Source organism: Chiloscyllium plagiosum, chromosome 1 (assembly GCF_004010195.1).
Source record: "Chiloscyllium plagiosum isolate BGI_BamShark_2017 chromosome 1, ASM401019v2, whole genome shotgun sequence".
Taxonomy (NCBI): domain Eukaryota; kingdom Metazoa; phylum Chordata; class Chondrichthyes; order Orectolobiformes; family Hemiscylliidae; genus Chiloscyllium; species Chiloscyllium plagiosum.
Window position 1 is genome coordinate 60,435,832 of NC_057710.1, and position 16,437 is coordinate 60,452,268.

The window sequence follows — 16,437 nt, forward strand, 5'->3', positions numbered from 1 at the left end:
AGTCTCTTTCCCAACTCCCTGTACTCACTGTGCAGGATCTCATAGCTCTTTCTACCTATGTCATTGGTACCAATGTACACAACAACCTCTGATTGCACACCCTCCCCCTTAAGAATTTCATGCAGCCATTCAGAGACATGATTGTCTCTATCCTGGAGTCTCAAACGCTGCCACAGAAACACCTGCCTGTGTCCCTAACTAGTGAGTCTCTGACCACTATTGCTCTCTTGGATTTTGCCTGACCCTGCTCTACAGCACAGCCAGTTTTGATGCCACCAGTCTGGCTATTGCTGCTATACTTCCTGAGAGGCTATCTACCCCAACAGTACCTAAAATGTAAGAAAGGGGAATAATCACAGGCGAATCCTGCACTATCTGCCTCCCTCTCTGGGCAGTCACCCATCTACGTAACTGATTCTGTGGTGTGACCGCTTCCCCGTAACTTGTGTCTGTCATACTCTCTGCCCCCTGTGTGCTCCTCAGTGTGTCGAACTGTCATTTCAACCAAACCATACGGTCTGTGAAGAGTGCAGCTGGTCACCTTCCTGCAGACGTAGTCGTCGGAACACTAGACTGCTCCCTGATCTCTCACATCTGGCAGGAGGAGCACATATCACTGCCCTATTTTCATCTTTGCCCCTTTACACCAAGACAGATGAAGAATCTTAACTTGCCTTTACCTTAACATTATAACTTTACATAATAAAGTTCTGTTTCAATTCCAAGTGCGGAAACTACTAGCAGCATTTGATATTCACCATTTAACAAAGGGTAGGATTTCAGTTGATAATATTTTTCACTCCTATTTATGGAAATTACATGGTCAAGCTGTTAAATGTTAGCAGTTCAGCCAGTTGTTTAGGCTATTAGCAACACTCATCCCAACTTTAGGAGGAACGTTTTTCTAGAATTCTATCATACCTATCTGAGAAGTACAGCTTTAGTGTTTTAACCGTCATTAGTTGTTCCCATTATAATGGAGAAATAAAAATAAAGACAAAGTAAAATCTATTGTTCATTTTTATGATGAAATTCCCTTTCAAAAATGATTTTATATTGAAATAATTAACATGGTGAGAGTTCAATTTTATAACACTGGATACTTTTTTGAAAAAAAACTCCTACCAATAACATACGCAAAAATAGAAATTGCTGGAAACGTCCGGCAGGTCTGGCATCATCTCTTGAGAGAAAGCAGAGTCAACATTTCCGATCTAGTGACCCACCTTCTGAACACAGTTCTTTTGTTCAGTGTTTAACCCACTAATATCATATCTGTCAGTTTTCTTTTTATTTTGTGCAGATGATCAAGCAATAGACTGCAGCCATTCGGATCTGCAACTTTTAAAAGAAAACATCAGTGTACTCTTTAGTTTTACCCGAAGAACAATTGAAGATGGTCAATTCCACAGTGACATTCTTCTCTGGCTACAGAAATTGGTATGGAATTACAATGTTGGGACTTGTTATTAAATTTCCATTCATAAAGTATACATTTGTGGGTCTATCTAGGTGCATTTGTTTCATTATAGTTTTCACTCAAATCACCACTAAACCCTCATAGTTTCAATTGTAATTAGTGTTCAACATTCAACACCTTTGACCTGCGTTTGTTTCACATAATTTACCTGTTAAATGTCATTCACCATTCTGTACATGTAGGTGTCACACAGCTGCAATTTTGGGGAGACGTTATGTGGAGAAAAACTAGCTGAAAATCAAGGAAATAGCTTTCCATTGGAACTACGGCAATGGTGTGCAATTCAATTATTTCATTGGTGTACATTGACTCCATTTGGCTGTCTTTGTTCCATCATCGTTGATGTCATCAAGTAACACAACTTTATCTATCTACACAACTTATGATACTTCCCAATGTGGTATCATATGCAAATGTGAATATTGTTATAATTCCATAATACCATAAAGGAATCAATCCCTTAATCCTCACTGATATCAATATACTCAAACATCGGTGAGGGGTCATCCTGTTTTAACATTATAATGCCATGTTCATTTGGCATGTCATTACTTGGTTTTTGTCTGGCAAACCTCTGCATGTCATTCAGTGCTAGCGCCTTTAGTTCATTTGGCTTCATGAAACCCTTAATCGAATTGCTAACACAGCACACGTTATATATAATAGCAAAGTAATTTAGATGCTGGAAATGTGAAATAGAAGCATAAAGTGCTGAAGGAAGTCAGCAGGTATGGCCATATCTATGGAAAGAGAAACAGGATTAACATTTCAACTTGCAAAAGAAGAATTTGGACTCTAAACATTAATTTGTTACTCTATCTACAGATACTGCCAGAGCTGCTGAATTTCCCCAGCACTTTGTATTTTTACTTCACTTACTCCTTAACATGTATTGCTTAAACTCATGCATTTAGTAGGATTGTAGGATGACCTCCAGTCTGGTGCCTTAGAGCCTTCTGTTTCTGGAGCTTTCCTCTAAGTAATTACTAAGCCATTCTGGACTTGAGTCATAGAGTCATACAGCACAGAAATAAACCCTTTGATCCATGCTGAACAGATTTCCCAAACTAAAATAGTTCCATTTGCCTGCATTTGGCCCATAACCCTGTCAACCTTTCCTATTCATGTACCTGTCCAAATGTCTTTTAAATGTTATAACTGTATCTGCATCTACCACTTCCTCTGGCAGTTCATTCCACAGATGAACAACCCTCTGTGAAAAGATTGCCCCTCAGATGCCTTTTAAATCTATCTTTGCTCACCTTAAAATTATTCCCTCTAGTTTTGAATTCTATCATAGGAAAAGACCTTTGCTATTCACTATATCTATGCCCCTCATGATTTTATAAACCTCTAGGGTCATCCTTCAACCTCTTGCACTCCAGTGGAAAATGTCCCAGACTATCTCATTATTACCCAAGCCCTCTGAAATATCCTTGTAAATCTTTTCTGTACCCTTTCCAATTTAATAATATCCTTCCTATGACATACCAGAACTGTACACAGTACTCAAAAAGCGGCCTCACCAATATCCTGTATAGTTGCAACATGATATTTTATCTTCCCCAGCTGTTTTGGAGACGACTTAACTGCACTGTCACAGTCACTGAACCATCAGTAACCTTTATAAACGGAAACTTGTTTCTATCTCTGTCTCCCTCTGTTTTACAGCGTCTTGCTGCTATCCGATGGCCCAATTTAATTTCTCTTCTACCTTTACTTTCTAAAGCATTGAACTATTAATCTCAAAGATTTTTTTAAAGACCTCATTCAAATACATGTAAACAAACTCCAGAGGATTTGTCACTAAACTCTTCAAATTCAGTATCTAAAAATAAGCTATGAAGTAAAATATGCTTTTTTTTTAATTTTGATATAGTATCACAAGCAGTTATTGTGCAAAGTTGAAGTATGTGACATTGGTAGTCATGTGCTAGCATGGATTGAGAATTGCTCATCTGGCAGCAGACAGAGTTGGAATAAATGACTCATTTACAGAGTGGAAGGCGGTGACAAATGGGACACTGCAGGGATCTCTGCCTAGGCTGCAATACTCAGTGTATTATCAATAATTAGAATAAGGCAATCAACTGTAAAATTTCCAAGTTTGCTGTCAGCACAAAACTAGGTAGAAATGAGTGATGAGGAGGAAATAAAGAGGCATCAGACAAATTTTGATAAGTTGAGTGAGAGGCAAATACATAGATGTGTCTATATGTTAAGTTGTCCACTTTGAAAGGAAAAACAGAATGGTAAAGTATTATTTAAATGATAGATTGGGAATGATACCTGGCAACTCTCCTATACCAGTTGTTCAAAGCAAGTATATAGATGAAGCAAGTATTTAGGAAGGCAAATGGTATGTTGGCCTTCATTGCAAGTGGGTTTGAATACAAGGACTAGGAAGTTTTACTGTAGCGGTACAAGGCCTTAATGAGATTGCACCCAGAACGTTGTGACCATTTGGTTTTCTCACTCAACAGAAGATATAATTGCAGTAGAGGGAATGCAGTCAAGTTTCACCAGGCAGACTCTTGGAAAGACCAGTCTCTCATGTGAAGAATGGAAGGATTGAAACTGTTTTGGTTAGTTAAGGGTTATAGCTTTAGCCATATTGTCAGTAATGAACAAAGCTTGTACAGAAAAGTGAATGACAAACAAGACATTCAGACTATCTAGGCTAGTAGCATAGAAGCCACATTATCATAGGTCTTCGATGAAGAATAAACAATGCCTCTGAAAAACTGTGGGGAAAACTAAGATAATGCACATTGAACATAAATTGCTGGAAAAGCTCATCTGGTCTGGCACCAATTATGCAGAGAAATCAGAGAAACATTTTGGTGACACTGGTTAACACTGATTTCTCTTCACAGTTGCTGCCAAACCTGCTGAACGTTTCGAGTAATTTCTATTTTTGTTTCAGATTTATAGCATCCACAGTTCTTTCGGTTTTTAATGGACAATGAAGTTTGGAGATTGTAATGTGCATGTTGGAATCTGCATAAAGTTTGGATGTAAACCTCCCAAGTGAGCTTTAAACTTCAGTGTTGAAAGGTTTCCTCTCCTTATTCACATATGATATAAATGATCATTGTCCTGTTTCGCTGAAGTCCTCATAATTTGCCAAGTTGACCACCATAACACGAAGACTGAGTCAACCGGCCTCGATTCACTGGTGTTTAGAAGTATGAAAGCGGATCTTATTGAAGTGAATAAAATTCTGACAGGGCTGGACGGACTGGATGCAGAGGTGATGCTTTACTTGGCTAGTGGTGCATAACAGGGTCACAGTCTCGGGAGATGCGGCAGACTATTTCAGACTGAGATGAGAAATCTCATATCTCAGTAGGTCGTGAACCTAAGAAATTCTCTGCCACAGAAAGCTGTGGAAGCAAAATTACTGAATACGTTTGAAAAACAAGTGGGTTTCTAGAAGCTATAGGTGCGCTGGGGTTTGGGGAGAGTGGCAGTATGATGTTGAGCTCGAGTCCATGATCATTAAGATAAGGCACAGAAGCTTCAGAGGAGATGTGAGGGAAAACCTTTTCGCTCAGAGGATGGTGGGAATCTCACTGCCTGTAAGGGTGGTACAGGCACAAACCCTCATAACATTTAAATATTTAGGTGTGCACTTGTCATGGTAACGTGAATAAGGCTCTAGGCCAAGAGTTAGTAAATGGGATTAGCATAGTTAGTTGGTTTGGCCAATGTAGATGCAATGGGCCGAAGGACCTTTTTCTGTAATGTCGATCTCTGTGACTATCTAATGTTGAATAGCAGAACAGACTTAGTAGGTCAAATAGCCTACTTCTGCATTTCTATGTTTCCTTCTTCATACTTAATATCGAAACACAAATCAAGCTCAAACTTATGTCATTTCCACACTTTAAACCCAAGTTTTCAAATAGTAATAATAATATATCATCAACCTTCACCACAATATACAATTATTTATACCTGCGTGCAGCTACTTCACGTATATGGTGAAAAGCTGAGATTCCAAAACAGACTCTCAAAAATCCTTGTCAGAGGTGTAAGCAATTAGGAAAGTCATTTTTTGTGACATTTTCATCTTACCAGTGGTGGAAAATGATGATTATTACAAAACACCTTACTTTATGTGCTCTGAAACTCATTTATTAATAATTAATCCTTTTAGGTTGCAGTATTACACCGAGTTGGCTCTGCTGCTGATCAACTCTTTATTCTGAATCACATACTTCACTGCCCAGCAGGTGTGAGCAAATGGGCAGCCCCACTTGTAAAGGTATGATTTTACTGAGTGCATGAAACTACTACAGCCTTACTGATGTTTTGAATGTAATATTCTTAAAGAAAATTGCTTTTTCCATTTCTGTAATGTTTGGACTATTCTAATTTATGATAAAATAATACTAATAGCACCTTCCAATACAAATGTGAATTTTTTTGTGATTTATAAGTTTGAAAAACTTTTAAAATCTGACACACGGTATTTAACATTTGAATTTCATCATGCTTTACAAATTGTACCAGGTACAGATACATTTCATAAATGTTGTAGAGATTTCTCCTAACTCAATAACAAGTCTCCACAGCATTGCATAATTTCTTTTAGCAATTGAGTCCACTTATTGTGGTTAATTTTTTATTTATCTAATTGTACAATGTTTGAGAATTTCTTTAAAAACTCAAAAAATAACATCATTACTATGGTTTCCACTGCTGCCAATCATTTTTAATAATTGCTGTCAATAACTACATTGTAGGACAATTGTTAATTTTTTTCAATGTTAAGCTGAACAGTACCTTAAGGTGGAATATAGAAGTTGTGAGGATATAAAAGTTTGGTGACTAATTATTGGATTAGTAATGTAGAGGTATAGACTAATAAGCCAGACAATGTGAATTCTACTCCCACCATGGCTGTTTGGTAATTTTAATTCTGTGTATAAAAAAGCTATGCATGCTAATGAGTAAAAGTGAACACAACTGGAATTCAATACGCTAATGGAATAATGCCAGCGAATATTGAATTAGAGTTGATGATTCATCAACGTTAATTTATCCCTCAAAATATTGGCAGTAAAAAATGAGTGCCAGAAGGTTTCTATCCTGGAATTTAAAATTGAGTATGTGAAAACATTGCAATTTTCCAAAATGGTCTTGGTTTGGGAGCCATTTCTTTGGATTAAAAAGTTGCACATGTAATTCTTTGTTAAGGAGAGGCAAAGGGAAAATAAACAATCTATTGACCAGTGTCAGTTGTCAGGAAATTAGTTGAGCCTCTAATTAAGAACAGACTGATGAAACACCTTGAAGTTTTCAGATGATCAGAGCAAGTCAACATGGTAAAAGGTGGTGAAAGCTCTTCTTGCGTGAGAAACCCAATTGAATTTTTTGAAGACATGTCTAAAGTAATAGACAGAAAAATGTTAGTAGATATTAATTGTATGGCATTGCAGGATGCATTTGCTGAATTCTCTCATAAGAGACTGTTAGCAGAAAATAAAACTCATGGGACTGAAGGCAAATTATTGGCCTGGTGAGACTAGCTGAGCAGCAGGAAACAGATTCTGATTAATTGACAACATGTAACTCTCAACATCTCTCAAGGATTTGTGGGCATCAAAGATTCATATTTATTAACAATTAGTGTTTCTCTATCTCATCACCTGGCAATGATGACAGGTGGCATTGTAAGCAATATAAATGGAGCAATAAAATTATAAAGCACAAGATTATAAATGGAATTCCGATATATTGAAAAAACCTCAAATTCCCTTGTAGAGCGGGACATTTTGTATACACATTTGAAATCTCACGGCATTAGGTCAAACATGAGCCTGGGCATAAATATATATGGTGTGTATCAGTCCGAGTCTATGTTTGGAAATTTAAAATCCCTTATCATTACAACCATATTTTTCTTAGAGATATCTGAGATCTCCTTGGATATTTGCTTCTCAATTTCTCGCTGTCTATTGGGCTTCTGGTCTTATGGCCTGATAATTGTTTTGTGAGTTGTAAAAAACAGGTCAGCTTTGCAAAACGCAAACCCAAGAAAGCAAGACACTGAGGAAAGACGGTGTTTTCAAAATGAAAGACAGCGTTCATGCTCTGAAGATGTTGAAGTCAGTGTTGAGTCCTTAAGTTGGTAAACTGCTGAAGCAGAAAATGAACTGTAGTTCCTCCAGCTTGTGTCAAACTTCACTGGAGCACTGCACTGCAGCATGCCTAGAGTGGAAATGTTAACTTGAGAGCAGGGTGGTGTAATGAAATGACAAACAACTAGAAGTCATAATTATTTTTAAAGACAAGTATGTCAGCCAAGTGGTTGTCCAGCCTGAATTTGGTGTTGACAATACTGATGAAACCTCATTGTGAGCAGTCAGCACAGTAGACTAGATTTTAAAGAAGTACGAGCACAACCCTGGTTCACCTGGAAGATGTATTTGAGGCTTTAGATGGCAAAGAGAAGGTTAAAGACCAAATGTTACACTTTTAGTTATTGCATGGGCCATAGAGGGTGTAAAGGTGTCCAGAGTGACAAAGGAGTGATCAGGATGTCATGAAGGGAATGGTTGCCTGCAGAGTGTCAACCAGGGATAGAAGAGGAAATTATGTTGTGTGGGGTTTCCTGATGGAGATGGAAGAAATGGCAGAGAATTTGAACATCTAGAGTACAGCAAGTGTGGTTAGAAAAACATTTTTTGTTGTTAACTTGTATGCAAAGAAAATTTAGGTTACTATGACAAGGAAACTGATTAGTATTAGAATCTATAGTTGAGTATGCCAGCCGTCAGCAAATCTGTGAATGCAAGGGCATTTGTAGCAGATATCTTTCCAAGGTATTTGTACCATAATTCAATGTGATATGCAAGAAAAGTATAGCTGGTAAAAATTAAAGCCTGATTTATTTGTTTGGCAAATAGATTTGGTTTTACAATGAGTCCTGATATTCGATTTAAAAACTGTACATTTATATTGTCAAATGGTGAGTTGAAATTGATTGAGACCATCGTTAATTTTCTTCTTTTTCTCATTTTTGATTTGGAACTGAGAATTGAACTGTGAACAGCAACTTGTTTTTAAAAAAGGAGCAAACAAAAGATAGATATTTGCTATTGAGAACTGGCCAGGAAGATAATCCAGTTCAAGTACTTCTCCAAAAGACGCTATCAATGAACCGACACCAAGATGTGGTTATACTCAGTACTGGCAGTTTGTTGGTCAGTCAAGGAAGGACTGGCTGCTGGACAGCTAGCCACAGAATATTGGGTGGGGGGGGGAAGAAAGAAAAGTTAAAAGGTGAACTGGTTTGACTTGGTATTTGGGCAGGAGGCATTGTTGCTTTGGAAGATGCTGGATTAGTTTTTTTGGTTTTGTTCTCTCTGGTTATTCAGTTATTTCATGAAAATCTGAGCTAAGAATCTGATCTATAAGGATTCAGAAAAGGTCTCTGGGGATCTGCATTGTCCAGATATTTCAAATTCAATCAAGATACAATCCTGTATGCCTGTCATACAACCATCAGATTACATGAAGGCTGGTTAATCATCATTAAAACGGTTATCAAGCTGGCAATTTATGATTCCTTGAGTTAAATTTATTCCATAACTCTGCCCGTGTGCGAGTAAGGTTGGTGAACAAAGATTGGACTTAGATTGTAGATATTAATTAAATTGCCTTGTAGTTCATCGATGTTATGCTAAAGTCACATTATTATTAATAATAAATTGTTAATTTTTTGTTTGCGTTATAAACTTGGTGTCCAAATCGGTTATTTATAAAAGTCTGGTTAGAAACAACTGAGCACTTTTATGGGTCATCGAATGTTTTCATTTCACAGGCTTCACAGTGTTAACAAGTCTGATTTGGTTTGGATTGCTATCTCTGTGACATAACAGAAGCATTCTACTGAGTGGAACCAAAAAACCCAAATAATATTTCAGTGATTGTTGGAAGAGTGGTGGGTGGAAAGAAACTCTTAAATAAGTGGAATCACACAAAGGGAGGTAGTTATTAGTGGAGACTGCCTTTGGACCGGGATATGCATTGCCTCAAAAAATACCTCAGAGTAGAGTCTTCATGCTAGCAATCTGCAGCTAGCTGCCCCTTCATAATGTCAGTCAAGAGGTAGTTTGGTTGCACATGTCTGGCTCAATTCCTAATCCTTCAAATGTGAAGTGGGGCATATTGCTTTCCCAAAGTCCTTGAAGTATCTCCCTTACAGTATTGTGCAGCTGCCTTCATCACATGGCAACAGTTCAACAACGCAACCTGTCACCTTATCCAAGAAATGGATGAATAATAAATGACTGCTTTGTCAAGTAAGTTCATATCCCAAGAAGGAAGGTATTTCACATGATAATTGACGCATTTGTATGTATAGTATCATGAAATTGCTGTGGGGCAACATGGTATGTACTTGTAGTACAGTGCATGTTTCCTGTTTTGAAATATATGAAGGCAATTTATCCAGCTTTTTTCTGTTTCAGATAACAGTATTCAATAATCCTTCAGGAGTCTTCCTCTTTATGCAAGCCCTAGCCTTACTTCTGTCACCAATCATGTAAGCATCTGTGACTTGACAATATTTCTTCAATATTCAATATATTTTTCATCCTTGCCCTGCTTGTATACAGAGGAACCACAATTATCCGAAGGACACTGGCGGGCAGTATTTGGTTCAGATAATTGACAGCCTACCTCAACATATGCACTAAATCAAGCCTCCTCTAGAGAAGTATCTAAGCTCTCCTTCAATTGTAATGTGAACTTCTCACTGCTTGGGGAATGACGTTATTCAGTAAATGTTAAAAAGTTACCCCTCATTACCATTGTCAATTGTTCCCTAATGGCCCTTGGGAATAAAATCTGTCATTTTTACCTCATCTGACTTCTGTGTGACTACTCCAGACCCATAGTAATGTACCTTACTTTTAAATGCCTTCTGGGTAATTAGGGATGAGCAATGAATGTGGGCATGCCCACATCAAATAACTAGTTTCTTAAAAATTGTGTGTTAACTCAGTTAAGGGTCTACACCAGAAAACCAGAGATTTGGTGCAACTCCGACAAGTATTGATTTCTTTATCTGGAAATGTATGCACTAACACTACCAGATTGTCACTAAAGTCTAATTGGGCTATACCAACATGCACTGGCTCATGTGACATTTTTCTGGACACCAGGGAATGCCTTCCCACTGCCATCCATACGAAGTTTTTAAAAGCTATGGATAGGTCTTCATTGAAATATTTTGATCTATTAATTGCATTGAATATTGAACTCAAATTTTTGTTACCCTTATTTGGCAAATTTTAGTAGATCCTACCAAAGTGACTCCCTGGAGTAGGTACTACTTCTAGCAAGTAAATTGGGAAAAAAAGTGTTCCTTTGGGGTAAAAGGTGTTAATGCCGAATGTAGAAAGGTTACATTGATATTGCTGCAACTAGCCTTCCTTTAAATGGCACTAAGATCTGAAGTGTGGTACTGGAAAAGCATAGCATCCAAGGAGCAGGAGAGTCCATGTTTCGAGCATAAGCTCTTCCTCGGGAATGTTGGAGGAGGCGAACTTCTTCAAGGTAGGCATCCTTGGAAGAGGCTTTGCAGTAACATTCCTGATGAAGAGCTACCGCTGGAAACGCCAACTCTCCTCCTCTTTACCAGCACCACACTATTTGACTCTGATCTCCAGCATCTGCAGTCCTCACTTTCTCCCATTAAGATCTAATTCCCATTGTCATTCATGTCATTCCTTCACTTGTTGAGGGAGGTGTGCTATGCTGTTGTGACATACAGCTTTTCCATCTCCACTCTTGTCTCGTTAAGTGCTTTATTTTCTTGAGTTAACTCAATTTTGGTGCAGCCCTGCGAGGCTGACTACTCGAAGATTTAGTATTGCATTCAGTCTTAAGTCACAACATCAGTTTCTATTTTTTTGATGCTCAACGATTCTTCTTGCCTTCTAATACTAAATTGCTTTAAAACACAAAGTCTTGATGAACGCCATAATTTTGCAACATTTTGTGTCTGAAATTATATTTAAAATATAGGTTGTAACTAATTGCAATTTTTACATAGTCATTTAAAATATATTTTGGTCAAATAATCTTAGGCATCGATCTGAGTTTCTGGTGAACATAAAGCCCATGACCAAAAAGCTACCACCACCTACACCAGAAGCAAAAGACATACAGAACTGGACCTTGGTAGATGAAGCTGGGGAAGAGGTATTTACTTTAACTTCTTTATCTTTAATAGGTTGATGCAAACAAAAAAACTTTTCTGTTATTTTGATGGTGTTGAAAAATAAGTAGTTGTATGTTGTGAATAATTTTTAAAAATTACTCGAAGCAACATGAAGTCTATGATCTCCTTAAATCATAATTAAGATATTAAAAATTTGCTTTGCAGGTTGAACCAAAGTTACTTGTTAGAATTAATTAGATTAATTGATTTAAGTCATTGATTTAAAATTAGATTAATTGATTTAAAACATTGTTCATCCAGTTACAGCTGAAAAGTGACACGCAACTTAAATTTTGATTTTATGGCCCCTAATTATGAGAAAGGTCTGAGAATCTAAATAATGTTTTGTGCCAGAGCCAGCGACTGAAAATTATTTTGAGAGTTTGTGATAATCTATGAATTTTTAGAAAGCTGTTTAAAATTAAGCATCAGTTTGTAGTAAAGAGCAGACTTGAAATAAGTGATCAGTCATTCGCAACTGAGTTCAAACGTCTCTTCACACAAATTAATAGAATGCGTTGGATACTCCATTCGATATATTCAGAATTTTGGTGTCTAAAGGAATATGTGGAACATGCAGCAAGGTGAAGTTTGGGCAGAAGATCAAGCATGATTACATTGAATGAAAATGTTTAGAGTCATACAGTCCATTCCTACTTCTAATTTTTAATGTTCATGAGTAACAGGATTTAGTCACAAAGTACCTATTGTACAATGGAATTAACTATTTTAATTTTTTAAATGTTATTTGTGTAAGTAAATGTAGTTGATAATTTTACATACGACAGGATCTCAAATTTCAGATGAGTCAAATGGCCAGCTAATTGTTTCTTTTGGAAATTGAAATAGGAATTTTCAAAGAACTTTTATCTCCAGGTCTGTTATACCTACATGAATTATATTTTGATTTCACACTTCTTATTCACTGACATTTGTGGAACCCAAGAGCAATTTCCTGAGCACGTGTACTGGTATTGAGTTGGAGTTTGTGAAGTAGGATGCAAAACATTACCATTAAAGAAAATAGAAATTTTTAGGAAGAGCTGTTTTGAGTGGTAAAAGTTGCAGAAAGAAATTAAAGCAATTGAAGAATTCATGTGGATCATTGGAACTGACAAGTTTTGAAACCAAAAATGGGAGTCTCCTGTTGCAGAACTCAAATGGGAAGAGGAGATGACTTGAGCTGGGAAAGTGCCAGGGACTTTTAGTACTTCAGTAGTACTCTGCAGTGTCAACCTAGATTAGGTGCTGAGAAATCTCTGGAGTGAGATATGAACTCATGTCATAAGAGTTCTGACTCAGATGAGCATGCTATTCATGAGCCAAAATAATTACTTATGGAAAAAAAGGAAGTTGTTCTAGTTTACAGGCCAAAATTCCCATCCAGTATTGAACCAACAACAGATTAGCCGGCTATACCTGTGCTGTTTGTCGGGTCTTACTGTATGTAGTTGCCTGTCAGCAATTAATTAGTTGTGCATACCAGAATTTCAAGAGAGTCGGGGCCTGAGGTGAGTATAGTGGCCGTCACTAAGAAAAGGTGCCAGGAATGTTGAAAGGTCTTAAATTGGATAAATCAACAGATTAATTGAGCTACACCCCAGATTTCTGAAGGATATAGCTGAAGAGATTGTGGAGGCATTGGTAGGAATTCCTCAGGAATCACTGGAGTCAGGGAGGGTCCCAGAGGACTAGAAAATGGCAAATTTATAAGAAGGGAGGGAAGTAGAAGATAGGAACTTATAGGCCAGTTAGCCTGACCTCATTGTTGGTAAGATTTTCTGATCCATTATTAGGGATGAAATTGCAGAGTACTTGGAAGTGAGTGCTAAAATAGGGCTAAGTCAACATGGCTTTGTCAAGGGGAGGTCATGCCTGAATTCTTAGAAGTATTGATCAAGTTAGACAAAGGAGAGCCAGTGGATGTAATATATTTGGATTTCCAGAAAGTATTTGATAAGGTGCATTGCATGAGGCTGCTAAATAAGATAAGAGCCCATAACGCTAGGGACAATGTAGTGGCACAGATAGAGGATTGGCTGACTGACAGATTAGGGATAAAGGGGTCTTTTTCAGGATGGCACCCAGTGACTAGTGAAGTTCTGCTGGATTCCATGCTGGATTGATGACTATTCACATTATACATGAACAATCTGGATGAAGGAACTGATGGCACTTTTGCTAAGTTTGCTGATGACACAAAGACGGATGGAAAGGTAGTATTGAGGAAGTGGGAAGGCTACAGAAGGACTTGGAAAAACTAGGAGAATGGGCAAAGAAATGGCAGATGGAGTGCACATATTCCCCTTGATAGGAAGAATAGAGACATAGAATCTTTTCTAAATAGGGCAAGGCTTCAGAAATCTGAAGATGGAAATGTGTTGCTGGAAAAGCGCAGCAGGTCAGGCAGCATCTAGGGAACAGGAGAATCGACGTTTCGGGCATTAGCCCTTCTTCAGGATGAAGCTACCTTGAGGGACCTTGACGAAAGCCTTATTAAAATCCGTACATTCAACATCCGCTGCTCTACCCTCATCAACCACCTTTGTCACCTCCTTGAAAAATTCAATCATGTTGGCAAGACATGACTTGCCCCACAGAAAGCCATTCTGACTGTCCCTAATTAAGCTACGCATTTCCAAATGAATGTAAATCCTATCGCTAAGGATTCTCTCCAATAGCTTCCCAACCACTAATGTGAGATTAGCCAAATATCAAATATCAATTATTGATATTTGGCCCCGACTCTCTTGAAATTCTGGTATGCACAACTAATTAATTAATTGCTGACAGGCAACTACATACAGTAAGACCCGACAAACAGCACTTCCTGAAGAAGGGCTAATGCCCGAAACGTCGATTCTCCTGTTTCCTAGATGCTGCCTGACCTGCTGCGCTTTTCCAGCAACACATTTCCATCTCTGATCTCCAGCATCTGCAGACCTCACTTTCTCCTTCAGAAATCTGAAGCACAAGTGAACTTAGAAGTCCTAGTTCAGGATAACATACAGGCTCAGTTTATACTTAAGAAGGAAAATGCAATGTTAACATTCATTTCACAAGGTCTCGAATACAAGAGCAGAAATGTGCTGATGAGGCTGTATAAGGCTCTGATCAGACCATATTTCGGACACAGAGGAACCTCGTTTATCTGAGCGAGGCACTATTTCATTTGGATAATCGATTAAATGCCTTTCCTCTGGGACTCGAAGTTTTTAAAGTCTGCTCCCCATTCAGGAGACAAGGCAGCAGCGCACCGCACGCGAATCCCCACCCTATTGTCCAACACCACTCCCTGCCCACCCCCTGCACCATCCAACACCACTCCTGCCCCCATCCAACACAGCTCCTCGGCCCCGTCCAACACCACTCTCTGCCCAGCCCCACCTGCCCCAACATCACCACGCTTCCCCCCCCCCCCGCCCCCCCAGCCCGGTCAACTCCCATCCCCTCTCCAGGGCAGCCAGACTGGACACCAACAACAAGAATGCTGCTGCTGCCTGCCTTTGTGTGGTAAGTCTCCAAATAATCAGCACGCGTACGCGCACACACACAAAAAACAACTTTTTAATGCAACTTTTTGACAGGTCCCACTTTTACCCTGTACAGGACGTTGTTGGAGAGATTATCTGGGGAAGGGGGTTTAGAGTATACCCCTCTGTAGAACTCTAGGGAAAGTGTGGGGAAAGAGATAGGGCAGGAGGTCAGTCATTTGGAGACAGTGCCTGTTTAGTCATTGTAAGCAAAACACGCGATCAGTGTTGGAAACACATCTTTGATGAAATGTTTCTATCAGGACCTCGAGATCTCCTTCAGATAATCCAATATTCAAATAATTGATATTTGGCTAATTGAGGTTTCTCTGTATTTTGAGCAATCTTGGGCCCCATATTTAACGAAGGATATGCTGACCTTGGAGGGAGTCCAGATTGTTAGTGTCTAGCATAAATAGTTGTCCCAATATGAGCCTCTATGGCACTCCACTAGTCACTGCCATGAGGGCATAAAGGATTTGTCATATGAGGAGCAATTGAGGACTCTGGTTCTGTGCTCAGTGGAGTTTTGAAGGATGAGGGAGGTATTTCATTGAAACGTACAGAATGCTGAGAGGCCTGGGTAGAATAGATTTGGCGAAGATGTTTCCACTATTAAGAAAGACTAGGATCCAAGGGCCTCAGAGTGAAGGGACGACCCTTTGGAACTGTGATGAGGAGGATTTACTTCAAAGGGTGGTGAATCTGTGGAACTTATAGTCGCAGAAGGCTGTGGAGGCCAGGTTTTTGATTATATTTAGACAAAGATAGATAAGTCTTGATTAGTAATGGGAATGAAAGGATGCTAGGAGAAGCCAGGAGAATGGGGTTGAAAAACAAACCAGCCACGATCAAAGGAGGAGCAGACTTGATGGGCCAAATGGTCTCATCCTAATCCTCTATCTAATAGTCTGTGAAGCAATGTTCCACAGTTTTGAAAAGGAACTATAAAGGTGCAGTTCCTTTTTTTTGCATACTTTATTATCAATTGACTCATTTTTATGCTTAAAAATAAAGTCCCAGGCTAATCACATAGGGACATAAGTTCAATTCATACCATGTCAGCTGATGGAATTTAAATTCAATTAACAAAAAATTCTGAAAGTGAAAGTTCGTCTAGGTGATGGTGGCCGTGAGCTAGCATTGATTGTAGTAAGCAAAGATCTGGTTAACTGACGAGTAGG

General features: G+C 38.6%; 1 protein-coding gene across 4 annotated transcripts in view; it reads left to right on the top strand.

The window, feature by feature from the left end:
- Positions 1-16,437, top strand: part of epg5 (ectopic P-granules autophagy protein 5 homolog (C. elegans)) — a 145,757-nt gene that overhangs the window by 14,814 nt on the left and 114,506 nt on the right. For all 4 annotated transcript variants that reach the window (XM_043687769.1, XM_043687761.1, XM_043687752.1 and 1 more), the window contains exons 4-7: positions 1,304-1,440; positions 5,643-5,750; positions 9,964-10,037; positions 11,587-11,701. In XM_043687769.1, the coding sequence (XP_043543704.1) occupies positions 1,304-1,440; positions 5,643-5,750; positions 9,964-10,037; positions 11,587-11,701 (434 nt within the window). The remainder of the gene's footprint in view (positions 1-1,303; positions 1,441-5,642; positions 5,751-9,963; positions 10,038-11,586; positions 11,702-16,437) is intronic.